The sequence below is a fragment of the Sus scrofa genome, chromosome X (genome assembly GCF_000003025.6).
Source record: "Sus scrofa isolate TJ Tabasco breed Duroc chromosome X, Sscrofa11.1, whole genome shotgun sequence".
NCBI classification, from domain to species: domain Eukaryota; kingdom Metazoa; phylum Chordata; class Mammalia; order Artiodactyla; family Suidae; genus Sus; species Sus scrofa.
This window is the reverse complement of record NC_010461.5, coordinates 42,682,267-42,707,817: the sequence shown is the minus strand read 5'-3', so window position 1 is coordinate 42,707,817 and position 25,551 is coordinate 42,682,267. Positions and strand designations below refer to the sequence as shown.

At 50.0% G+C, this 25,551-nt stretch overlaps 2 protein-coding genes across 5 annotated transcripts; both read right to left on the bottom strand.

Moving 5' to 3' along the window:
- Positions 231-3,799, bottom strand: RBM3 (RNA binding motif (RNP1, RRM) protein 3). Of its 4 annotated transcripts, none has more exons than XM_005657795.3 (7): positions 3,670-3,799; positions 2,945-3,063; positions 2,596-2,702; positions 1,853-1,952; positions 1,651-1,750; positions 1,128-1,209; positions 231-807 (listed from the first exon to the last, which is right to left on the bottom strand). In XM_005657795.3, exons 2-6 carry the CDS (start codon positions 3,045-3,047, stop codon positions 1,149-1,151), a joined length of 471 nt encoding a protein of 156 aa, XP_005657852.1. In that variant the 5' UTR covers positions 3,048-3,063; positions 3,670-3,799; the 3' UTR covers positions 231-807; positions 1,128-1,148.
- TBC1D25 (TBC1 domain family member 25) lies at positions 11,239-25,551 on the bottom strand. The gene is made up of 6 exons (XM_021079832.1): positions 25,272-25,551; positions 23,177-23,286; positions 21,142-21,296; positions 14,006-14,133; positions 13,680-13,868; positions 11,239-12,843 (listed from the first exon to the last, which is right to left on the bottom strand). The coding sequence occupies exons 1-6, from the start codon at positions 25,389-25,391 to the stop codon at positions 11,473-11,475; spliced, it is 2,073 nt and encodes a 690-aa protein (XP_020935491.1). The 5' UTR covers positions 25,392-25,551; the 3' UTR covers positions 11,239-11,472.

Genomic DNA, 25,551 nt, shown 5'->3' with positions numbered 1-25,551 from the left:
TTTTCACCTGCACTCCCCACCCTCCTCACAGACCTCATGTACACCCAAACCAATTCCAAACCACCAAGCTTTGAACTCAAGGTCTCTACCCTTCTGGCAGTCCCTGCCCACCCCCCTAACTAAATCCTTTTCCAAGTCTCCCTCTTGACTTTCCTCTATCTTTACTTTGTAATATGCCTCTCTACCTTAATTTGAGTAATAATAATAAAAAAACCACTATCAACATCGACTTGTTTTCAGGTTTTATCTTTTTAATCAACTCTGTCAAGGACATCCTAAACACTACATGAGACACAACAGAATATTTTTTCTTCCAGTATTAGAAAAGTGACATACACAAATATTTTTAGAAACTTCTATATAGTCAAGGCAGAGATCTGGAGTAAAAAAAAACACCTGTAAGTAATCCTATTCTGGATTTCTTACAGTTACAGTCAGAAATTGCTTCCTAACCGTGATTAAACATTGTGTATACGTTCTTAAAATGTTCCTAGATGCGTATTATTTAAAAAAAAAAAACTCTATCGGGTCTGGCCAAACATTTTTTGCCAGAACCAATAATCCTGAGAGCCCAAACTAGAAAACTGGTAAAAAGGGGGAAAAAAATACCCAGACCCTATGAATGTCTCAATTTGTCTTTAAATGGGGAAAAAAGTTTTTCTAAACATGGAGCTTTTAAAAACATCTTTAACAAGCTACCTTGGGAGCTCACTTCAAAAAAACAGGTTGATGTACTAGAACAGATGTTTCTTTACAAACAGCCATTTGGAAGGATGGTCCTGGATCAGAGGTTTTATTCCTGTGTATCTGAGAACAGCAAGAAGGAGGAGAATTGTGATGTCGGGAACAGGCTAACACGCTCGCTTTGAGGGGTTGATAAGGATGCTGGAAGTCTGGATAACAGGGACACCCCTCCATCTCTTTTAGGCAAGACAGGTTCGACACCCACCCCTCCCAACCCCCACCCCCCAGACAATCCTTGGCAGGCACCTGAAAGCAAGGGAAAGCTAGAAACGGTATCAGGTGGGCCTGCTGAGGTATGCACAGGCAGGAGGAAAGGTGACAGAATAGGACAGGGCTGGTGGACAGAGATCGATCTGCTCAGTGGCAACACAAATCTCACCTACATTAGGTGCGTTTGCCTCATCTCAGTTGTCGTAATTGTCCCTGTAATTTCCTCCTGAGTAGCGGTCATAACTACCCTGGCTTCTGGGAAAAGAAACATAGTAGTAATACAAGAACATATTATATATTCCTTGACAATATTAAAGACCACGTATACTTACACAGCCTGTAGTTTTTCGTGTAGAACACAAACTTTAATGTGTCAAGTAGAATATACCAAACACACGAATATCACGCATATACATGCTCGTACATATAACTTATATACATGTTAAATCACATTAAATATTAACATAATATACCCAATTAACCAATATAGCACAGTAAACACATACACATCACCATCTATTGCACCTTGCAATTACATGACCAGAGTATTATATTTAACCCAAAATAGTTTCATAACAATTTATAAAAGCAAACACTAGCAGCACCAAAGCAAGACATGCATGAATCCTGGGACAGCTAAGCTCTTAAGGAGAGGGAAGAAGCACCTCCAGAGCCAACAATCCTTTGGCTACCCACCTGCTGCCATAGTCTCTGGACCTTCCATATCCATATCCGTAGCCATATCCTCCAGGTCGACTGTCATATCTGCCATTTCCATAGCCCTGGTCCCCTCCACCTACAGCAAGCAAGAAATATTTTCATGGCTGCTCTCCAAACATAAGCCAGTAACAGGTGGCTCTCCTCCATACCCCATGGTCAAACTTACCACTGCACTTACCTCTAGAGTAGCCACGACCACGGGCCCCAAAGGCACCCCCTCTCGTTCCCCGGGCCGACTTGCCAGCGTGGTCCACACGGATCTGGCGACCATCCAGAGACTAGGTGTAGGGAAACAAAAGGATGGATGGGTTGGTGGTCAGACAGGGCAGTGGTAAGGTAAGAGTGGGCTGGGCAGGTGGGCAAAAGAGCCCAGAAATTTCTGCTGGGCACCAGGTTCTGGGTGCCACATTCCAGAACAAGCTCCTTTGGCCAGAACGGCTTTATCAGGAGGTACAGAATCCCACAAAACGACCTGAATCACCGTGTTCCCCCTGCTACTACTTACATCTTGACCGAACTCAGGTTGAGCTCTCCTCCCCACTCCTCTAAGCTGCCCAACTATTAGGGCTAGATAGACACCTCTCTTGGTTTGAGGCTTCAGAGTCCATCCCAGAAGACTCACGAGGTCCTCTCCGGGCCAGGCCCGCAGGTCTGCAGACTCTACTACCTAAGCCCAGGGCAGGTCAACCATCCACAGGTGGCTTCTCGGCCTCATGCAGGACCAGTCGTCGCCTCCCAGGCAGCCCGGCTCTGTCTGCCGCTGCCCTCCACCCCCTAGAACAGAAGGCAGTCACGCTCCTGTGAGTGGGCACTGCGGGGCTTGGTGGCCGCGCTGCCCCTGGCAGACAGAGGGAAAAAAACAGAAAGAATGGTGGAAGTGACAGATGGGGGCAGGGCCCCTATGCAGGTAGGAGGCCTCACCTCTCCATTCATGGCTCTCATTGCATTTGAAGCATGTTCTGGATTGGTGAAGGTAATGAAGCCAAAACCCCGGGATCGCTGAGTCTCCCGGTCCTTGACAACGACCACTGGGAAAAGGGAGAGGAGAGAGAGGTGAGGAAAAAAAGCGGCAAAGGGTGTCAGGTAAAGAATGGACCTCCCTTCCACCAACCCTCAATTGAGTTCTCAGCCTTGGGCCTAGGAACAAAGGAAGGAAAAGGGTAATGTAAAGGCTTGGAGTCCTGACCCTCCTCTCCATGTTCTTTGAAACGCATGGGGCCCAGATGTTCTCCCACAACTCCCCCCATCACACCTCTGGCCCATGTCTCACCCTCAGAAATAGGTCCGAAACTGCTGAAGTGGTCTTCCAGAGCCTGCTCATCTGTGTTGAAGTTGAGCCCTCCCACGAAGAGCTTCCCTTCTTCAGAAGACATGTCAATAAATTGAGTCCTTCGGGGAGGATATGGACAGTGGAGATGAAAGAAAAGGTCGGAGTTTTGAGAAGAGACGAGAGAATGGAGAATAGACAAAAATAACTAAATAAGGAGACCCCCCACCCAAAAAAAGTAAAGAAGCCAAAAAGGCGGGAATCTGCCGGGCTGGCTCAGCGAGATAGCCGTTTTGGGGGACCACTTTCGCGCATGCTCACAAAATCCCCTGCCAACACGCCCGTCATTTTGTGCGGCCGCGCATGCCCAGAACACCCTTGCACGCTCCCTCCTCACCAGCAGAAGATGGTGGAAGTCACGTGACGAAAAAAACCGCACTCCCCCACCCCCGACACACATCCCCACCTCCCTTCCGCAGGTCTCTGCCGTCGCGTGGTCACTGCCGCTACCCAAGCCGCCAGTCCCTCCCGGCATTCCTCGCACTCGGAGATAGCGCGCCAGCCTCGCACCAACCCCAAAAATGTCACCTCCGAGCATGGGACCCGCCTGCCCCGGAAAAGCGCAAGTCTACGTGTCAGAAACCTCTACTCTCCCACTCGCTCTCGCCCAACGCGGCGCACGTTAGTGAATCGAGGAGCGGCCCCTCTGCCAGACCAACGCTGCTTACCTGGAAATTAGAAAAAAAGGCAGAAGACACGGCTACAGCTAAGAAGCCGACAGACTGGGAAGAATGTCGCGCGGGAAGACGCTTGATAAGCGTACGTAGCGTATACGTCACGGAACGTCTGCCGCGCGTGCCGGCGTGAGTGCTCATTGGATGAGGCCATTGAGTCTCATCCAATGGGGTGGGAGGAAGTGACGGCAAAGCCTAGGGAGCAAAGCGTTGAGCCCGCCTCAGGGAATGGAGGCGGTTTTTGGGTAGTTGGTGCACGGTGATGTCAGCATCCCTCCACTGGCCACAGCTTTCTTCATCCTGTTTGTGCACAAACCTTTCCGCTCTCACACTCCTTTCCATTCCGGACATCACTCCAATCTTGACGTCATTTCCCCCATTGGTTCTGATGTCTTCCTTTAGGTCCGCCGATAACTTCTTTCACCTTCTAGTCCTCTAACTTCATATCCCCAGTGCTTTATCCCCGCACAGTCCCTGAGTCATCAGCCTTCACAGCCCTTAACATCAGACCCTTTGTTTCTCAGTGCCTGACTCTGACTCCTACATTTTCTTCTCTGTGCCCGACATCTAGCCACCTGGTATGGGACTCCTTTCCCTGGCATTATTCTTGCTCATTTATAACTTCAGCGCTCATTCTTATCTGGCACCCTCCTGAAGCCAGTTTCTCGAATTCCCCCACCAGTAGACTGCCCGAGGGGCCTTCTAAAAACAGGATGCCCCAGGATTTCCCATCATGACTCAGTGGTTAACGAATCCGACTAGGAACCATGAAGTTGTGGGTTCGATTCCCAGCCTCGCCCAGCGGGTTAAGGATCCGGCGTTGCCGTGAGCTGTGGTTGTAGGTCACAGACGCGGCTTGGATCCCGCGTTGCTGTGGCTGTGGTGTAGGCCGGCAGCTACAGCTCCGATTAGACCCCTAGCCTGGGAACCTCCATATGCCTCAGGAGCGGCCCTAGAAAAGGCAAAAAGACAAAGAAATTTAAAAAGTAAATAAATAAAAACAGGATGCCCCAAACTTCAATCCAAGAGAACGATTTTTGCTGTCACAGGGTTGCTGAACCCTTGATGCACAGAAAGGACTTTAAGAATACATAATGCTCTCATCCCAAACAAGAAGTGTTTGAACCCACTGCCCACAATTTGGTCTTTTTCAGCCTTCTGAGTGTCTGAGCTACCTTTACAATGAATAGATTTGACAGACTTTTCATTTCCGAGGAACCCATCAAGGAAGAATGGGTTAGTTTGTCCTTGGAAACTCTAAGTGTGTTAACTCATGGGGTGGACTTGTCCAGCCTGCTAAGAGTCAGGACCCCAAACACAGACTAGATTTGTTAACTTTTGGAGTACTGTATGGTGTACATCCACAAAATGGACTTGTCTGGCTTTTGCCATATCCAGACCCCCTAAGCCCAGGATGGATGTGAATAGATTTTACATTGTCCACATATGTACTGGTCTTAGCCCCTGAGAATCTGAGCCCCCATGCAAAAAAAAAAAAAAAAAAAAGGTACTTGTTTACCTCTCAAAGTGTCTGAACTCTGATCGTATTCCACAGCTTATGACACATCTTCATGGTCCATACAAAACCTCTCATTTTATTTATTCTTTTATTCTTGCACCCAAATATCATTTTCTTCCTCCCACAGTTAAACACTTTATCAAGTTTAATGTGTATGTTTTGGTGTGAGTGCATATAAAATCTGCATTTTTGTGTATGCTCTTAAAGTAAATGGTACTGCCATTTTTTTTTTGACTTTTTTTTTCAGCCAGCATTATGTTTTGGTTTTTTTGGGGGGGGCACACCTGTGGCATATGGAAGTTCTCAGGCTAGGGGTCAAATCAGAGCTGCAGCTGCCAGCCTATACCACAGCCACAGCAACTTGTGATCCGAGCCACATCTGCGACCTATGCTGCAGCTTAAAAGGCAATGCAGGATCCTTAACCCACTGAGTGAGGCCAGGGATCGAACCCACATCCTTTTGGATACTAGTTGGGTTCTTAACCTGCTAAGCCAGATTGGGAACTCCCAGCATTATGTTTTTAACATCCATAAGTGTTGTTATGGGTACACCTGATCTGTCCGTTGCCTCTTTTTTTTTTTGTCTTTTTAGGGCCTCTCCCACAGCATATGGAAGTTCCCAGGCTAGGGGTCAAATCAGAGCTGTAGCTGCCACAGCCACAGCAATGTCAGATCCAAGCCCCGTCTATGACCTACCCCACAGCTCATGGCAACACTGGATACTTAACCCACTGAGTGAGGCCAGGGATCAAACCCACAACCTCATAGTTCCTAGTCGGATTCCTTTCTGCTGCGCCATGACCGGAACTCCTATTTTGCATTCTTTTAAAATAGTCTTGGCAGAAGCCTGTTGATATTTTCAAAGAACTAGCTTTTCATTTTGCTATTTATCATTATTTTAAAAATTCTCTTTGGCACTTATTTCCTTCCTTACAATTTTTCTTTCATGACTCATGGAGTCATGGGTTTGTTCCTCTCCTTTTTCCAACTTCTTGATTTGAATGCTTAGATTATATTTTTCAACCTTTCTTCTTTCCTGATAAATGTATTTAAAGCTATACATTTTCTTTTAATAACTGATTTTGCTGTGCCCCACAAACTTTGCAAGTAATGTTTTTTTTTGCTTTTTAGGGCTGCACCCGCAGCATATGGTGGTTCTCAGACTAGGGGTCGAACTGGAGCCACAGCTGCCAGCCTACACCACAGCCACAGCCACGGCTATAGCAACATCAGATCCAAGCTGCATCTGAGACCTACACCACAGCTCACAGCAGCACCGAATCTTTAACCCACTGATCAAGGCCAGGGAGAAAACCCGCAACCTCATGGTTCCTAGTCAGATTCATTTCCATTGCGCCACAACGGGAACTCCTACAGGTAGTATTTTTATTTAGTTCTAAATACTTCTAAATTTCCTTTACGATTTCTTCTTTCATCAAGGGGTTATTTAGGAGTTCCCGTTATGGCACAGTGGTTCACAAATCTGACTAGGAACCATGAGGTTGCAGGTTCGATCCCTGGCCTTACTCAGTGGGTTAAGGATCTGGGCGTTGCCGTGAGCTGTGGTGTGGGTTGCAGACGTGGTTCGGATCCTGCATTGCGTGGCTTGGTGTAGGCCGGCGGCTATAGCTCCAATTGGACCCCTAGCCTGGGAACCTCCATGTGCCGCAGTAGCGGCCCTAGAAAATGCACAGAAAAAAAAAAAAAAGACATCAAGGGGTTATTTAGTAATGCTAGTTTCTAAAAATGGGGGCTTTTTTTGTTATTGCTCATTTTATTGCATTATGGTCATAGCACATGTTTGGAATGAGGTGTTACCGTTGTGGCTCAGCAGGTTAAGAATCTGACTAGTATCCTTGAGGATGCAGGTTCATTCCCTGGCTTCGATCAGTGGTTTAAGGATCCCATGTTGCCACAAGCTGTGGCATAGGTCATAGGTGCAGCTCGGATCTGGCATTGCTGTGGCTGTGGCATAGACCAGCGGCTATGGCTCCAATTAGACCCCTAGCCTGGGAACCTCCACATGCCACAGATGCGGCCCTAAAAAGACAAAATAAAAAAAAATCATTTAAGGTCTCTGTTCTAATTTTGTGTGTGTGTGGTTTTTGGGGCCTCACCTGTGTCACATGAAGTTTTCAGGCTTGGGGTCAGATTGGAGCTGTAGCCTCTGGCCTTTGCCACAGCCACAGCCACTGGGGATCGGAGCTGAACCTATGACCTACATCACAGCTCATGGCCAAGCCAGATCCTTAACCCACTAAGCAAGGCCAAGGATTGAACCCACGTCCTCATGGATACTAGTCAGGCTTGTTACTGCTGAGCCACAACGGGAACTTCCTATATATTTTTATAATTACTAATGTATTAAAACTTCTGACTTCTCATTTCATCGTCTCCATTTACAGTAGTTTTATTTTTTTCTACCATGATGCTCATACCTAATATTTCCTGAATCCTTTTTATATCTTTTGTTCCTGTTTTATTTATTTATTCATTCATTTATTTATTTATTTGCTTTTTAGAGCCGCACCCGTGGCATATGGAGGTCCCCAGGCTAGGGGTCTAATTGGAGCTACAGCTGCCAGCCTACACCACAGCCACAGCAACGTCAGATCCGAGCCGTGTCTGCCACCTACACCACAGCTCACGGCAACACCAGATCCTTAATCCACTGAGCGAGGCCAGGGATCGAACCACATCCTCATGGATCCTAGTCGAGTTCGTTAACTGCTGAGTCATGAAGGGAATGCCTCCTGTTTTATATTTTATCTCTTCTTTATTATACTTATTTAAAATTCTTCATCTGCCTGCCCCAATATTTCTACTTTAGATGTTATATGTCACCCAGTGTGGTAGCCAGTGATCCCTGCCTCCTGGTATTCACATTGTGTGTAGTTCTCTTCCATGTGGTACTAGGGTCGGCCTGTGTGACCAAGAAAATACAATAAAAGTGATGGTATGTCACTTCTGAGGTTAGGTTATAACAGACATGGCAGCTCTCTCTTGGTCATGGTCTCTTGCCTGCCTGTTGGGACCACGCATTGTGAGAAGCTCCACGGAGAGTCTCAGCAGGTGAGAAACTGAGGCCTCCTGCCAACAGCTGACAATGTGACTGAAACCTCAGATGAGACCCAGAGCCAAAACCCCCTGGCTAAGGTGTTGTCACATTCCTGACTCTCAGAAACTGAGAACATAAATATGTGTTGCAGAGTTCCCACTGTGGATCGGCAGGTTAAGAACCCAACTAGTATCCATGAGGATGTGGGTTCGATCCCTGGCCCCACTCAGTGGGTTTAAGGACCGAGCATTTTGGTGAGCTGTGGTGTAGGTCGCAGACTCGGCTCGAATCTGGCGTTGCTGTGGTTGTGGTGTAGGCTGGCAGCTGTAGCTCCAATTGGATCCCTAACCTGGGAAACTCCATGTGCCACGGGTGTGGCCCTAAAAAGACAAAAAAAATTGTTGCTTTAAGTTGCTAAGTTGGGGGGGATTTGTTATATAGTGATGGATAACTAACACATCCGGTTTATTTTTCACTGGAGGTAATTATACTGCCCTGGTGTCCAGTTATTTTGGCAGTGAGCTTATATTCCCCTAATATGAGTGGCTATTCTGGCTGATAAAATGTGTGGAGGGAAGGCTGAAGGCCAGACTTGACTCTGTTCAGTCACCTGGAGTCCAAGGGGTAAAGGGAAGTGTGAGGAGATGAGCCAGAGGGTGGATAGTCCCAGGCACCACACAAGCAGGGCTCTCACCCCCCCCCCCCCCGTCACACCACCCAACAATCCTGCTGGTAGGGTTTCATCTTTATTTATTGTATTTTTGGGGCCACAGCCACAGCATGTGGAGATTCCCAGGCTAGGGGTTGAATCAGAGCTGTAGCCGCCGGCCTACGCCACAGCCACAGCAATGCCAGATTCGAGCTGCATCTTCTACCTACACCACAGGTCATGGCAACGCTGGATCCCCGACCCACTGAGTGAGGCCAGGGATTGAACCCTCATCCTCATGGATACTAGTCGGCTTCATTACCACTGAGCCATGATGGGAACTCCAGGGTTTTGTCTTTAAACCCTAAGTGGGGGTCAGCTCCCAGGTGCTACCACCAGCCCTGGCATCTGGAGGGGGACAATGGAGGAGCGACTGCCTCTGATCCTTGTCCCCCAGACATCTGTACCAGTGGTTTGGATGATTTCTGCAGTGACGGGACAGGCAAGGCAACATGGAGCAGAGGTGACAGCCAGAACTTAAATCTCTAACCTATCCTGTATCTGCTGCTTCCAGCCACCCACCACTCAAAACACGAGACAAGTTACAGCCAGCCTCCCTCTCCTGAGCAGTCTTCCTGGCTCTGCTGCAGTTTCTAGAATTCATGTTCCCTTCTGGGTGAGGTCTGCCATCTTGGCAGGAACCAGAAGTCCCAAGAAACTCTGGGGACTAATAGAGACTTTTGTCCTTTCTCCCATTCACAGAAAGGTCTCCCTGTGGCCTTCAGAGGTCCCCAGCTGTCCATACACAGAATTGACTTGTCTGACCTCTCAAATGCCTGAGCTCATGAATCACAGAAAACACCCAGAGGGTGTCAGCTGCTTCCTGACACGGGGACATTTCAGGTCCTCAGAGGGCCAGAGACCCCCATGTCTTAGATGGCCCCTGGGGGCCAGGGTCTCTGAGCCCCTTATCCGCACTTGCTAGATCCACAGTCTCGGAGACCCTAGGCACAGAATGGTCTTGTCCTGCGCTTCTGGTGACTGAGCCCTCATCTGGGGAGCGGTCAGCTTCCGCTCCCGTACTGGGGTGTGCGATGGCATCCTTTTAAGGGTTATCTCCAGCTTTACAAGGCATTTCTTGGGAGGGACCGATGAGAGTACAGCTGCCTGATGCCCCTCACCTGGCAGCACTGCCTAACGCAGCAACTTCTGGCCAGAACCTGGCACAAGTGAGGCCATAGCTGAAAGGAGCCCAGTTACCTCACCCATTGTCTACCGCCTCCTTTGTGGAGGGACAGCCCCCGGCCCGTGAGAGAAGCTGCCTTCTGAGAAGCTAAGTGGGGAAAAAAGGACCTTTGTTTGATCATTATCCTCCACATATGTAGGTGATTTCTCTTAGGGCCTGAAGTTTACCAGGGCTTGATTTGTTTTGTTTGTTCACAGTAGTGGGATGGAGAAGGCAAAGACATGAGTTTTGTTTTTTGTTTTTTGTGTTTTTTGCTTTTTAGGGCCACACCCGCAGCATATGGAGGTTTCCAGGCTAGGGGTTGAATCAGAGCTACAGCTGCCGGTCTATACCACAGCCACAGCCACGCCAGATCTGAGCTGTGTCTATGACCTATACCACAGCTCATGGCAACACCGGATCCTTAACCCATTGAGCGAGGCCAGGGATTGAACCCACGACCTCATGGTTCCTAAGTCGGATTCGTTTCCACTGTGCAACGATGGGAGCTCTACATGGTTTCTATGGCTGAAATGGTTCAGACAGGTATCCGTGAGCTGGAAAACCAGTTTGGGGCTTGGGGCCCCAGGCATGGCAAGGTTACAGTCCCTTAAGCTGGCCCCAAGGCAAGTGACAAGAATGGGAATCTTAGAGCCCTGCCCGGGACCTCTAACATTCGTGTATAAGACTCACAGGGAAGGGTCTGGATGCTAGAAATGGTGACAGGTGGCATGTTAGAGATAGCTGGCCCAATGTTTCTAAGCAGTCCACACCTCCCAGTCTTTGTAAGGCATCTGGCCCTTTCTGAGTCAGGGCCATCCCTCGTTCAAGGGCCTGTCCTTAAAGCATATATTCACAGCCATACTCCAGGCCCTTCCAGGTAGACATACATACTACACAACAGCCTCAGGCCTCCTCAAACCTGTCCTTGACCTGGGCTCATCTTCTAGAACGGATGTCTCAGCATCCATTCTGCTGCCACTGGGGAAGCAGGAGGCACCCTTCACTTGAAACGGGAAGTATGTCGGTTCCATCAGGTAAAGAGCCCCTGGGGACTCCGCATACCACACAAACCAGGGAGGGGACAGAGAGACACAGAGACCACAGGGACCTTCGTGTGTGCAAAGTACAATTGTTAAAAACAAAACAACAAGGACAGAAGGAGGAGGCCATGGCCTCCGTGGGGCTGTGCTGAGGCAGAGCCCCATGCTCTCAGACCTGGGGAGAGAGGGCACTGAGCTCCCACAGGTCTAGGGCGGGCGGGCAGGGAGGCGTGGTCTCGTGGAGGCTCTCGTGGCCACAAACGGAGATCTGGTGGGGCTGATGGCGGGCTGGAGGCAGCCTGATCAGGATGGGGCTGTGGCCTCCGCCCCCTCCTCCGAGTCCCACACCTCTGACTGCAGGTAATCAGCGAAGAGAGCCTTGGCCCGGCGGAGGACGCGCCCCAGGTGGTGTTTTCGCACCAGGCGGTCAAAGTGCATGGCCAGCTCGTTGTAATCCAGCCCGTTGCGCATGATGTGGTCGCGGTGCTCCAGCAGGATGGCCAGGCAGAGGAAGAGCATGAACGGGTTCCCTCGGCCAAACTCCTGCGGTGGGGGCAGGCCCAGGGGGGGTGGGGGGGGCAGGGGCTTCCCAGGGTCTTGCGGGGAGCCCGCCTCTGGCATCAAGGGGGAGCCCACAGCCGCATCACCGGCAGGAGAGGCGTCCTGGGTGGATGGCGGAGAAGAGGAGGATGGGGAGTCGGGGCGGGAAGAGGGGGAAAGCAGGGGGTCGGAGGAGTTCAGCAAGGGCTCAGAGAGAGACTTGGAGCTGATGAGGGCAGCGGGGTGGGGCAGCTGGACCAGGGCGTCCCTCCTGGGGCCCGTGTTATCCCTGAGTTGCTGGAGGTCGTCCAGGCTGGCTTGTCTCAGGAGACGCCCCCCGCTGCTGCCGCCGGGCCCCTGGCTGGTGGCGGCCAAGTGGTCAACTGCATCTTCAAAGGCACTGCCTCCCCCGCCGCCAGCGGGCCTCAGCATGTGCCTCTGCCGCACGGGCCGCCCCCTGTGGGCCCCGAAGCCGGTGTCTGCCCCCAGGCTGGGGGGACCGACGAGCTCTACCTCGTGCTCTGGCGGATCAGGGGGCAGCGAGCTCCAGGTGACCTCCAGCATGCGGAGGGCGTCGTCGAAGGCGAACTCGCGCTTGAGCTCCAGCAGCAGCCACCGGTAGCAGAAGAAGAGGTCGTCGGCACCGGCTTCCTGCAAGTACTGGTAGAAGTCGGGGTCCGCGTGGCGCAGCAGCAGCTTGAGGTGCGCGAACTTGGTGGCCATGGCGCGGCCGTCAGGGTGGAAGTTCGCGGCCAGGCGCTTCATGATGCCACAAAAGCAGACGAAGGCGTGGCCCTCGTGGTCCATGACGGCCAGGATGGGCGAGGCCAGGTCGCTCATGCCCTGGCAGTAGGATACCTGTGGGTGCGTGACGGCGTAGGTGGTGAGCAGGTCGTGCAGAGCCCGCAGGTGCGGGCCGTCCTCGGGCCCCGCGTAGTAGGGGTGGGCCCGGTCGGTACGCAGCACGTCCTTGAGGACGGTGCTGCGGATGAACTCCAGGTCCTCGGGGCTCGCTCGCTGGGCCCACTCGCTCTTGAGCTGCTCATACTCGCGGCTCTTGCGTTTCATGTAGTCCATCCGCTCGCGGCCCGTCAGCCCGTCGGGATACACGTTCAGCAGGTACCGCCACACCACCTGGCCAGGGATGAAAGGAGGTGAGGCTGAAGGTCCCTGGACCAGTTGCCCCACCCTGGCATGTTACCGCTCAGCCCCCTCCGGCCTTGGGCCTCGGCCCTCTGCTGCTGACTCCTCGCCCCCTCCTGAAGGTGAGCCTGTTGCCCTGGACTAGTTCCACATAACCCCATGATGAGGGGGCCGGCCACAGGTGTCTCTTGAGCTATTTGGTGTTTTTTTTTTTTTTAAGTTTTACTGAAGTATAGTTAAAAAAAAAAAAAAGGAAAAAAATGGAGTTCTCGTCATGGCTCAGTGGTTAACGAATCCGATGAGGAACCATGAGGTTGCGGGTTCGATCCCTGGCCTTGCTCCGTGGGTGAAGGATCCGGCGTTGCCGGGAGCTGTGGTGTAGGTCGCAGACACAGCTTGGATCCTGCATTGCTGTGGCTTTGGCATAGGCCGGCGGCTACAGCTCCGATTCGACCCCTAGCCTGGGAACCTCCATATGCTACCGGGACAGCCCTAGAAAAGGCAAAAAAAAAAAATTAATTAAATAAATTTAAAAAATAACTTACAAGGTTGTGATGATTTCTGCTGTACAACAAAGTGACCCAGTCACACACATACACACATCCATTCTCTCTCGGATTCTTTCCCCACACAGATGATCACAGAATACTGGGTAGAGTTGCCTGTGCTCTACAGCACGTCCCTGTGGGCCACCATTCCATACCTCAGCGTGCACAGGCCCGTCCCAAACCCCCAGTCCATCCCTCCCACCACCCTACCACTGCCACCTCTTGAGCGCTTTGTGACTGCGGGAGCGAGGGAACCAATGAGTGGCCAAGAAGGCTCACCTTTCGCAGGGAGGGCTCAACGCCACCATGATAGATCCGCAGGCGCAGCTCCTCGGGACGGGAGAGCTGGCCCTCGTGGTTCAGGTACGTGTGAAATTCCGCATCACTCAAAGGGGGCTTGAAGGGCTTCACGTCTTCCCCATATGACCAGCTCAGCACCTGCTGGACCTTAGACAAGGTGCGGCCCACCTGTGAAGGAAGGAGGCCGGGAAGCCACTGGTCAACTGGGGCCAGGGGCAGGGGCCAACCGGCATGCTTGGAATCCGGGGTACTGAGGGGGCCCTGCCCTCCAACCGTGGCTGGGCCCCAGGGCTCCGTGAAACCACCTGAGAGAGGATGGACTGTGTGAAGGGCAGGGCAGCTGTCGTCAGCGAGGACCGTTTCTCAGCTAGCAGCACATCGGAGCCAATGACATCCTTGGGGCTGATTATGTCCCAGTCTTCCAGCAGCGGGCCTGGGCGCACAGAATGACAGGGATGAGACCCCCCAGACCTCAGGGCCAGGTTCCTCTCCCACTAAAGCCAGGCCACCCATAGGGCAATGAGCCACTCCCCTACTCCCTTCCCATGTCACCCAAATTATGCAGAATGTCAACCCATGACTAATCCTCTTGCGGGAACTGTTTCACAGAACGGCTGGGTAGACTCTCACAGCATGAGTCCAATGATATAAAATAATAGTTATTGAGTACTTACTATGTGCCAGGAGAGATCACAGAGCTTAATGTCAGTATAAACAAGAGGAACAAGGAGTTCCCACCATGGCTCAGCAGGTTAAGAACCTAACTAGTAGCCATGAGGATGCGGGTTTGGTCCCTGGCCTCGCTCAGTGGGTTAAGGATCTGGCATTGCCATGAGCCGTGGTGTAGGTCACAGACATGGCTCGGATCTTGCGTTGCCGTGACTGTGGCGTAGGCCAGCGGCTACAGCTCCAATTGGACCCCTGGCCTGGGAACTTCCATATGCCGTGGGTGTGGCCCTAAAAAGACAAAAAATAAAAAAATTGAAATTAAAAAAGGCAAGGATGAACTAACAAATAGCACATACCATGCCCGGGACTCCCCCAACTCTGTTCACCTGCTGGTAAAATGCTCACATTCTGAGAATGAAGACAGGCTCTTGCCAGCTTCCGAAAACAAAGAACGGGCTGCTCACAGCAGCAAAGTTGTGAAAGGTTGAAAAACTGGTGATGGGCTCTGGAAGCCAGACACTGGCTCACAGCACACATGGGGCACTGACAAGAAAGGCTTGAGATCTAACGGCCCCACACCCAGCCAAGCCTGCATGCATCCACCACAGCCAAAGCAAGATTTTTCTCATCATTAAGAGTCCACCTAACCCATGCCCCTTATTGGAAGAAAACAGATAAGTTCGCTACCAAATGACAGCTGAATGACTATAAGGGCTCAAGTTGGGGGAGGCAAAAGGGAGGGTAAATGGTGACAGGCCACAGTTTTTGTTTTCTGTCTTTTGTCTTTTTTGGGCTGCACCCATGGCTTACAGAGGTTCCCAGGCTAAGGGTCGAATAGGAGCTGTAGCTGCCAGCCTATGCCACAGGCACAGCACTGTGGGATCTGAGCCACATCTGAGACCTACACCACAGCTCATGGCAACAGCAACGCCGGATACTTAACCCACTGAGCGAGGCCAGGGATTGAACCCTCATCCTCATGGATACTAGTCGGGTTTGTTAACCACTGAGCCATGACAGGAACTCCAGGCCACAAGTTTCTAATGTTTACAGTTAAACAGGAGTTCCCATTGTAGCTCAGAGGTTAAGAATCCAATTAATGGAGTTCCCGTCGTGGCTCAGTGGTTAACAAATCCGACTAGGAACCATGAGGTTGCGGGTTTGATCCCTGGCCTCGTTTAGTGGGTTAAGGATCTGGTGTTGCCGTGAGCTGTGGTGTAGGTTGCAGACGCAGCTCGGATCTGGCGTTACTGTGGTTCTGGTGTAGGCTAGCGGCTACAGCTCCGATTGGACCCCTCGCCTGGGAACCTCCATATGCCTCAGGTGCGGCCCCAGAAAAAGACAAAAGACAAAAAAAAAAAAAAAAAAAAGAATCCAATTAGTATCTGTGAGGACATGGATTCAATCCCTGGCCTCTCTCAGTGGGTTAAGGATCTGGCATTGTTGCTGTAATGAAGTACTCAGATGAAGCTCGGATCTGGCATTGCTGTGGCTGTGGCGTAGGCCCCGATTTGACCCCTAGCCTGGGAATTTCCATATGCTGCGAGTGCAGCTGTAAAAAGATATATGTGTGTATATACACACACAGATACACACACACAGTTAAACATAAAATAACAAAGATCGGAACTTTGTTTTTTGCCTGTGCCCGCAAGATATAAAAATTCCCAGGCCAGGGACTGAACCCGTGCCACGGCAGCAGCCCAGGCTGCTACAAGGACAATCCTAGATCCCTAACCCACTGAGCCACTAGGGAACTCATGGGAGTTTGTAACTCAAGTGGTACATTGGAATCCCTGAAACATAAGCCATTTACTCTAATGAAAAAATAATGATAATCTGGAATTGAAAAAAAATTACTTTTTAAGCAAAGCCCAGAAATTAAGGGTTAGGAATCAGAGGAAGAATGAGAATTAGAAGTATTCCTGGAGTTCTCTGGTGGCCTAGTGGTTAAGGACTCAGTATTGTCACTGATGCGGCTCTGGTTACTACTGTGGTACAGGTTTGATCCCTGGCCCAGTAACTTTGCATGCTATGGATACAGCCAAAAAAAAAAAAAAAAGTCAGAGTTCCCATCGTGGCTCAATGGTAATGAACCTGACTAGTATCCATGAGGATGCAGGTTCGATCTCTGTCTTCACTCATTAGGCTAAGGATCTGCCGTTGCCATGATCTGTGGTGTAGGTCACAGATGTGGCTCAAATCCCGAGTTGCTGTGGCTGTGGTGTAGGCTGGCAGCTACAGCTCCAATTCTACCACTAGCCTGGGAACTTTCATATGCCATGGGTGCGGCCCTAAAAAGACCAAAAACAAAACAAAAACCAAAAAAAAAAAAAAAAAATGGGAAGTGTTCCAAAGCTTCCATTTCATGACAGAAACTGGATGGAAAAGTGGTCAAAAGATTTCACTGTTGATTGTGTAAGAAAGCATAAAAATCCAGCCATGGACTTTTTATGAGAGACATACCTAAAACTAGGTGACAAAGAAAGCTTAAAAATTGGGAGTTCGGAGTTCCCGTCGTGGCGCAGTGGTTAACGAATCCGACTAGGAACCATGAGGTTGCGGGTTCGATCCCTGCCCTTGCTCAGTGGGTTAACGATCCGGCGTTGCCGTGAGCTGTGGTGTAGGTTGCAGACGCGGCTCGGATCCCGTGTTGCTGTGCCTCTGGCGTAGGCCGGTAGCTACAGCTCCGATTCAACCCCTAGCCGGGAACCTCCATATGCCGCGGGAGCGGCCCAAGAAATAGTAACAATAACAACAACAACAACAACAAAAAAGACAAAAGACCAAAAAAAAAAAAAATTGGGAGTTCCCTTGCAGTGCAGCAGGTTAAGGATCCGGCATTGTCCCTGCAGTGGCTCTGGTCATGGTTGTGGCACACATTGGATCCCTGAGCCGGAAACTTCTGCATGCTTTGGGCATGGCCAAAAAAAAAAAAAAAAAAAAAAAGGAAAAGGAAGAAGAAAGGTTAAAAACTGAAGAAACCTGAAGGTATCCCTGGCAAACACAAAGAACCAGAAAGCAAGAGCAGCCACATGAAAGTCAGAAAAAGCACTGCTCAAGGCCAAAAACATTATGGGAAAAGAGAGACATTCTATATTGATTTTAAAAAGAAAGAACCTATTAATAAATTGGGCAAAGGATTTCTACAAGCACAAGCTCATCTAGTGGCAAAACTGGATATGAACTGACATGAGACTATATATAGTCTTTATATAACCCACTAAGTGTGAATATGCACACATTTCCCTGAAGAAACATCCAAGTGCTTCCTTATGCCCCAGGCCTTGCTCACAGTATCACACAATATATGCTCTACATACTATATTGCATAAAACCTCCAAAGCTCCCAGACGCTAAATTACACAGATTCTATGCAATGCCAATCAGAAATGTAATGACGTTTCTCTTGGAACTGGATTAAATTATTTTAAGGTTCATATGAAGGAACCTTAAGAATAGTTAAGAAGAGCCAAAAAAAAAAAAAATAGTGGGAGGAAGGCAATGCTTGCTTTATTAAGCTGTATCACAAAACCACTGTGATAAAAATATGGTGTCAGCACTAGCATGAGACAGGGCCAATGGTGGAATGCAATAGAAAGCCCAGAAATAAATCTGAGTACATGAGGGAACTCAGTATATGACAACAGCGGCATTTCATATCAGTGTGTGAAAGGTTGCTATTTAATAAATGATGCTGGCATTTAACTATTTATCTGGATTTTTTTTCCTGCTTTTTAGGGCCGTACCTATGGCATATGGACGTTCCCAGGCTAGGGGCTGAATCGGAGCTGCAGCTGCCAGCCTAAGCCACAGATGTAGCAACGCCAGATCCAAGCTGCATCTGCGACCTAGACCACAGCTCATGGCAATGCTAGGTCCTTTAACACACTGAGCGAGGCCAGGGATTGAACTTGCATCCTCATGGATACTAGTTGGGTTCATAACCCACTGAATCACAATGGGAACTCCAATGAATAAGTATTATGTGTGCAGAATGGCTCCAACTGTTCAACACATGTTAGCTGTTTACATGTTACTATGACATCAATAAAATGCCTCAAGCATCCCAAACAGGCAGTGAACCATGTCTTCCACTCCACAACTTTTTTCCTTCTTTTTAGGGCCACACCTGTGGCATATGGAAGTCTGGGCTGTGGTTTGAATCACTACAGCTGAAGCTGATGCCACGGCCACAGCAGTGCCAGATCCAAGGCTCATCCTCAACCTATGCTGCAGCTCATGGCAATGCTGGAACCTTAACTCACTGAGCAGGGCCGGGGGTGAAACCCACATTGTCACGACACCAGTCAGGTTCTTAACCTGCTGAGCCACAATGGGAACTCCCCACAACTTTTATTTTAGAAATATCTCTGGAGTTCCCGTGGTGGCGCAGTGGTTAACGAATCCGACTAGGAACCATGAGGTTTCGGGTTCGATCCCTGCCCTTGCTCAGTGGGTTAATGATCCGGCGTTGCCGTGAGCTGTGGTGTAGGTTGCAGACATGGCTCGGATCCCGCGTTGCTGTGGCTCTGGCGTAGGCCGGTGGCTACAGCTCCGATTGGACCCCTAGCCTGGGAACCTCCATATGCCACGGGAGCGGCCCAAGAAATGGCAAAAAGACAAAAAAAAAAAAAAAAAGAAAAAAAAAAGAAATATCTCTAATCAGGAGTTCCCGTCGTGGCTCAGTGGTGAACGGATCCAATTAGGCTCCATGAGATTGTGGGAAACTCCATATGCTGCGGGTGCGGCCCTAGAAAAGACAAAAAGACAAAAAAAAAAAAAAAAAAAGAAAATATATATATATTTCTTTTCTTTTTTTTTTTGTCTTTTCTAGGGCCACACCGTGGCATATGGAGGTTCCCAGGCTAGGGGTCTAATCGGAGCCATAGCTGCCGGCCTGCAACAGAGCCACAGCAACAAGGGATCCTGGCCACGTCTGCGACCTACACCACAGCTCGCGGCAACACCAGATCCTTAACCCACTGAGTAAGGCCAGGAATCGAACCCGCAACCTCATGGTTCCTCATCGGATTTATTAACCACTGCGCCACAACGGGAACTCCTATATATATTTCTAATCTACAACAAAATTAAAAAGATGAATACCTTGACTATCCAGACATCCTTCACCTGGCTCTCCTAACTGTTCAGGTTTTGGGCATGTTTGCTTCATCTGGCTCTCTCCATATATGTACCCTTTTTTGGTGAATTTTTTGCAGATATTGTGACACTTTACTCCTTAATACTTAACTGTCTTTTTCCAGAGAACAAGAATATTTTCTTTTAATAACCATGATACCATTACCATACTCAGGAAATTTAATGCCGATGCAGTACTATTATCTAATAGTATGCTCCATAACCAATTTTTTTTATCTTTTTTGTCTTATTTTTTTAGGCCCGAACCCACGGCATACGGAGGTTCCCAGGCTAGGGGTTGAATTGGAGCTACAGCTGCCGGCCTACGCCACAGCCACACCAACTTGGGATCCGAGCCGTGTCTGCGACCTATAACACGGCTCACGCCAACATCGGATCCTTGACGCACTGAGCGAGGCCAGGGATCGAACCCACAACCTCATAGCTCCTAGTCAGAGTTGTTTCTGCTGCGCCATGATGGGAACTCCATAACCACAATTTTGGGACTATCCTAATTTATCTGTGGGCTCCCAGGGGCCAGTACAGGTAAGAGTAGGGGAACAGGAGTTCCCATTGTGGCTCAGTGGTTAACAGACTTGACTAGGATCCATGAGGATGCGGGTTCGATCCCTGGCCTCGCTCAGTGGCTTAAGGATCCGGTGTTGCCATGAGCTGTGGTATAGGTCGCAGAGGCAGCTCGGATCCCGAGTGGCTGTGGCTATGGTGTAGGCTGGCAGCTACAGCTCCAATTCGACCCCTGGCCTGGGAACCTCCATGTGCCGTAGGAGCAGCCCTAAAAAAATGAAAGATAAAAAACAAACAAACAAAAAAAAGAGTAGGGAACAGATATGAGAAGACTGCAAGTGGCCAGAGCTCAAAGGAACAAACACGTGAACATAACTACAGGATGAGTGAATGAATAAATACCATTATCATCACTATCATCAGCATTATCATAGTTATGTATTATTATAACTTAAACATGTAATACTACAGCTCTAATGTTACAGTGCATTAAACCATTATAACATATATTTCTAGATTGTATGCTATAACAAATACAACCTAATCATTACTGTGATTAGAGCTAATACTTTTTTTTTTGTCTTTTTGCCATTTCTAGGGCCACTCCCGTGGCATATGGAGGTTCCCAGGCTAGGGGTCTAATCGGAGCTGTAGCTGCCAGCCTACTCCAGAGCCACAGCCACGCAGGATCCGAGCTGCGTCTGCCACCTACACCACAGCTCACGGCAATACCAGATCCTTAACCCACTGAGCGAGGCCAGGGATTGAACCCGCAACCTCATGGTTCCTCGTCGGATTGGTTAGCCACTGAGCCACAACGGGAACTCCTAGAGCCAATACTTTTTGAGCATTCACTATGCAGCCATGCACAGTTCCAGGCATTTTTGCATGAATTTCCCTGTTTAATCCTCCTGATGGCCTTAAGATATCATTATCTCTACTTTACAGGGAAGGAAATGAAGGCCCAGGAGCCAAGGCAGGATTTGGATCCAGGACACCTTGCTCGCTAGCCCCCTGTGCCGGAAATGTATCGTGAAGGGTGGACTCATCCTATGGGGAAAGGGGGCGGGAATCCCAGCAGGGCCCTGGGGCACCGGTTACTCACTATCCTCAGTGGGCCGAATATCCACGCGCAGATGCAGGTAAGGTTTGGAGGCAGTGGCGAAGGCCATGCTGAGGTCCCAGTCAGACAGCAGTGAGAGGTAAGCTTCCTGCCCCAGCCGATCGCGGCCCAGGTAGCTGATACCAAAGTTCTTCTTTCTGCACAGAGGAGAGGTGGCAGCTTTCAGTGGAGTCCTCAGGGACAGTTTAGGAAAAAATCAGGGGAAGACAGATTTTTTCTGGCTATGTCGGTGGCATGTGCAAGTTCCCAGTCCAGGGATCAAACCTACGCCACAGCAGTAACCAGAGCCACAGCAATAACAACGCCAGGTCTTTAATCCACCAAGCCAGGGACTCTAGACAGATGGTTTTGAAAACAAATTCTTGCGAGTTCCCATTGTGGCTCAGCAGTAACGAACCCAACTAGTACCCGTGATAAAGTGGGATTGATCCCTGATCCCACTCAGTGGGTTAAGGATCTGGTGTTCCTGTGAGCTGTGGCATAGGTCACAGGTGTAGCTCAGAGTCTGCATTGCTGCGGCTGCGGCGTAGGCCAGCAGCTGTAGCTCTGATTCGACCCCTAGCCAGGGAACCTCCATAGGCTGCATGTGCGGCCCTAAAAAAAGAAAGAAAGAAAGAAAACCATTTCCTACTATGTGCTGGGTACTACACCAAGGATTTCAGGCAGCCTGAGGTCAGATCATTTATTTCCACTTTTTCACAAACACAGAAACAGATACACACCTGCCAGTATCTGGAGAGCACGTTGGAAACTGATAACATGGTCCCCTCTAGAAAGGGTAACAGAGTAGTTAAGGGATAGAAGTGGGAGGAAAGCTGCCTTGTGCATAAAAAAATAAAGCAATCTTTGCATTTGTTATTTTTCACAACAAAAAAAAATACTTATGCCAAAAAAGTCGAATAACAGCTAAGAATTTGGTTTTCAGTTACCCCTGTGCATCTACGCAAAGAAGTACATTGTGTGGAGTTCCCGTCGTGGCGCAGTGGTTAACGAATCCGACTAGGAACCATGAGGTTGCGGGTTCGGTCCCTGCCCTTGCTCAGTGGGTTAATGATCTGGCGTTGCCGTGAGCTGTGGTGTAGGTTGCAGACGCGGCTCGGATCCCACGTTGCTGTGCCTCTGGCGTAGGCCAGTAGCTACAGCTCCGATTAGACCCCTAGCTTGGGAACCTCCATATGCCGCGGGAGCGGCCCAAAGAAATGGCAAAAAAAATAAAAAAAAAAGAAGTACATTGTGTGATGGAGTTCCTGTTGTGGCTCAGTGGTAACGAACTCGGCTAGTATCCATGAGAATGTGGGTTCGATCCCTGGCCCCACTCAGTGGGTTAAGGATCCGTCGGTGCTGTGAGCTTTGGAGTAGGTCTCAGATGTGGCTCAGATCCAGCATTGCTGTGGCTGTGGCGAAGGCCGGATGCTACAGCTCCAATTTGACTGCTAGCCTGGGAATTTCCACATGCCGCAGGTGTGGCCCTAAAAAAAAAAAAAAAAAAAAAAAGTATGTTGTGTAATAACTCTTGTAACCATGGAAACATCCTAACTACCCACCACCTTTGTGCTCTTTTGAGTGTGTTACCATGTGCATATATTCCTCCAAAATAACAAAAATGAAAATAACCATCACATCTGCCCCCCAAGAGACATCAATTTTCATGTATCAGGTTGGCAAATTTTCCAGTGTCTTCTAGTAACTAGTGTTGGTGAGGGTGTGAAGGAATTTTATATGCTGCTGGTGAGACCATAGATTGGTAATACCTATTTGGAGAGCATTTTGGAAACATCTGTTGAAATTTTAAAAAGCATACACCATTTAACTCAACCATATCACCGCTAGGAATTTATCCTATGGCTAGATTTCCCCAGATGTTCTGAGATATGCATGTAGCTGTTTGTTCACTGTGGGGTTATTTATAATGAAACAAAAAAACAAACCCAAAACCCTGCCAAACAACACCAAAAAGCCAAAGTGCCACTGTCGAGGTGAGTGGCCCATCAGTTTTCCCCAGCATCCTGTAACTCACCCATTCAAGTCAAAGGCTCGGATGAGGATGTGCTGTAACACATCAAGCGAGGTGATCTGGGGGTCAACAGCAAAAGAGCGAAACTCGGGTGGCAGGAAGCTCTCACATTTCTGGGGAGAGAAGACACAGAGTAGGTCATCAGGGGTCACACCACCACGATGAAATGGAGTGAGCGGCAGGAGGCCAAATCTAGTGGGGAGTCCTGGGCCATGGGGAGGATTTTGGTTTTTAATTTTTGGGGGAGTTCCTGTTGTGGCTCAGTGGGTTAAGAGCCTGACTAATACCCATGAGGATACAGGTTCTCAGTGGGTTAGGAATCCAGCACTGCCGAGAGCTGCAGTGCAGGTCTCGGATGTGGCTCAGATCTGGCGCTGCTACGTCTATGGTATAGGTTGGCAGCTGCGGCTCCACTGACCCCTAGCCTGGGAACTTCCATATGCTGTAGGTACAGCCCTAAAAAGACAAAAAAAATTTTTTTTAATAAATTTCTTGGCTATGCCCATGGCATGGGGAAGTTCCTGGCCCAGGGGTTGAACCCACACCACAGCAGCAACCTGAGCCACAGCAAAGACAACACTGGGTCCCAAACCACTAGGCCACCTGGCACTCCTGGGAAGACTTTGGGTTTTTGCTCTGAGAGAGGAGGGGGCCTTGGGAGGGTTCTGAGCAGAGGAGGGATGTGCTCTGATTTAGGATTTAATAGGATCCTTTGGATGCTCTGTGAAGAACAGACTGTGGAGGACAAAGGAGAAAGCAGAGGTCCAGTGAGGAGGAGGCTACTGCAATAGTCCAGGCATCCAATCCTTCTATGTCCCCTCAACAATGGTTGCCAGGATCACCATGTCCAGTCTGGCCCTTATTAAACCAGTCCTCCATGCTGCAACCCATCAAGCACATCTATCTAACAACACTCCCCTGCTTAAATCTCTTCAAAGGGAACCCCAGGGTCCCCAACAGGTAGGCCTATAGGACCCCAACCAGCCTCTCTCCAATCAGCTTTTTTGAACCTTACACTCTGGTACTACCAAACTCCTGGAAGTTACTCTGAACACATTCTGGCTCCAGGCCCTTGAGGATGCTGATCCCCCTGTCTGGAAAGTCCTTCCCACTTTCTTCAAGTGGCTCACTCACAGCTCTGGCTTCACCTGTTTTCTGAACTCCCCAGCCTCTACCTACATGCTTCCTCTACTGCACCGAAGTGATCTGTGTACTTCTCTCCAGAATCTACCCTCTTCTCATCACCACCAGTGCCACCAACCCGGTGGGTCGGTTGGTCGGAGTCACCAACACTGCTTGCTGCAACTGTTACAACTGCTGCAACAGTTTTCTTACTCCAGAGTACCCACCCCAGGCCCTTCACAATCTGCCCCTCTCTGATCACCTCCCTCTCAGGACTCTAGCAATACAGGAACCTAAAGGAACATGCCAAAGCTTATCCCCCACCTCCCAGCCTTTGCCAGTGCTGTTCCCTCTGCCTAGAACACGCTTCCTTATTGATCTGCACATGGCTGACTCCTTTTTATTAAGGGTCTCTGCTCCTTCCATACCTCTCTGCGGATTTCCCTATACAACCTTGGCTAAAGTGACTCCCTAGTTCAGAACCTTTTTCTTATGTCCCCATGACATTCACCAGTGTCTGAGGCATCTCATTTATTTGGCTGTTTGTCTCCCGACGAGTGTGTTCGCTCATCCAGGGTGGGGACCTGCCAAAAACTGCACTCTCCAAACATATGGTAACTGATTTCAGCGCCTGCTTTTCAGACAGCAACAGCCTCCCTCATTCCTCAGGGCCCCGCTCAACAATTAAGGCCCCTCCTCCAACCCTATAGCCCCTCCTCTCTCCCCGCAATCTCCACCTATCCATTCCAGACGCTCCTATCCCTCCCTTTCCAGACCCCACGCCCCATTCCCTGCCCCCGCATTCAGGGGGCAGCCCCCCCAACCCCCTACCCACGCCATCATCACTCTGCCCTCAAGCCTCGCCCCTCACGTAACACCCCAAATCTCGGGTCCCGCCCTCCACCCTAGAACAGCCATCGCCTTGCCCTTCCCCCGGGAGCCCCGGGCGGGTGGGCCGACCCGCCGACAGCCTCACCTTGACTCGGACCCGCACCACCTCTCGCTCCTCCTCTTCAGCCGCCGCCGCCTGGGCTCCCCCACCAGGCGGGGGCGCTCCGGAGCCAGCCAAGTCCGGGGATCCAGTGGCCGTCGCCATGCCGCCGCCACCCTCCTAGGGTGACAGTTGACCGTTGCCCCCTACCCTTGCGCGCACCCCAGAGTGCGGGCGCCCGCGGCCCCACCTTGCGCCCGGGCGCAGGCGCAGAGGGCGCCGCGCGACCCTGCTCCCCCTCCCACCTGGCACAGGGTGGAGGTCG

Excerpts from the sequence above, each read along its gene's own strand:
- RBM3 (XM_005657795.3), bottom strand. The coding sequence starts at position 3,047 with ATGTCTTCTGAAGAAGGGAAGCTCTTCGTGGGAGGGCTCAACTTCAAC. Across the intron at positions 2,703-2,944 it reads TTTCGGACCTATTTCTGAGG|TGGTCGTTGTCAAGGACCGG; the intron begins GTGAGACATGGG and ends CCCTTTTCCCAG. Across the intron at positions 1,953-2,595 it reads TGAGAGCCATGAATGGAGAG|TCTCTGGATGGTCGCCAGAT; the intron begins GTGAGGCCTCCT and ends CCCTACACCTAG.
- TBC1D25 (XM_021079832.1), bottom strand. The coding sequence starts at position 25,391 with ATGGCGACGGCCACTGGATCCCCGGACTTGGCTGGCTCCGGAGCGCCC. Across the intron at positions 23,287-25,271 it reads TGGTGCGGGTCCGAGTCAAG|AAATGTGAGAGCTTCCTGCC; the intron begins GTGAGGCTGTCG and ends TTCTCTCCCCAG. Across the intron at positions 12,844-13,679 it reads TTGAGCCCTCCCTGCGAAAG|GTGGTGTGGCGGTACCTGCT; the intron begins GTGAGCCTTCTT and ends ATCCCTGGCCAG.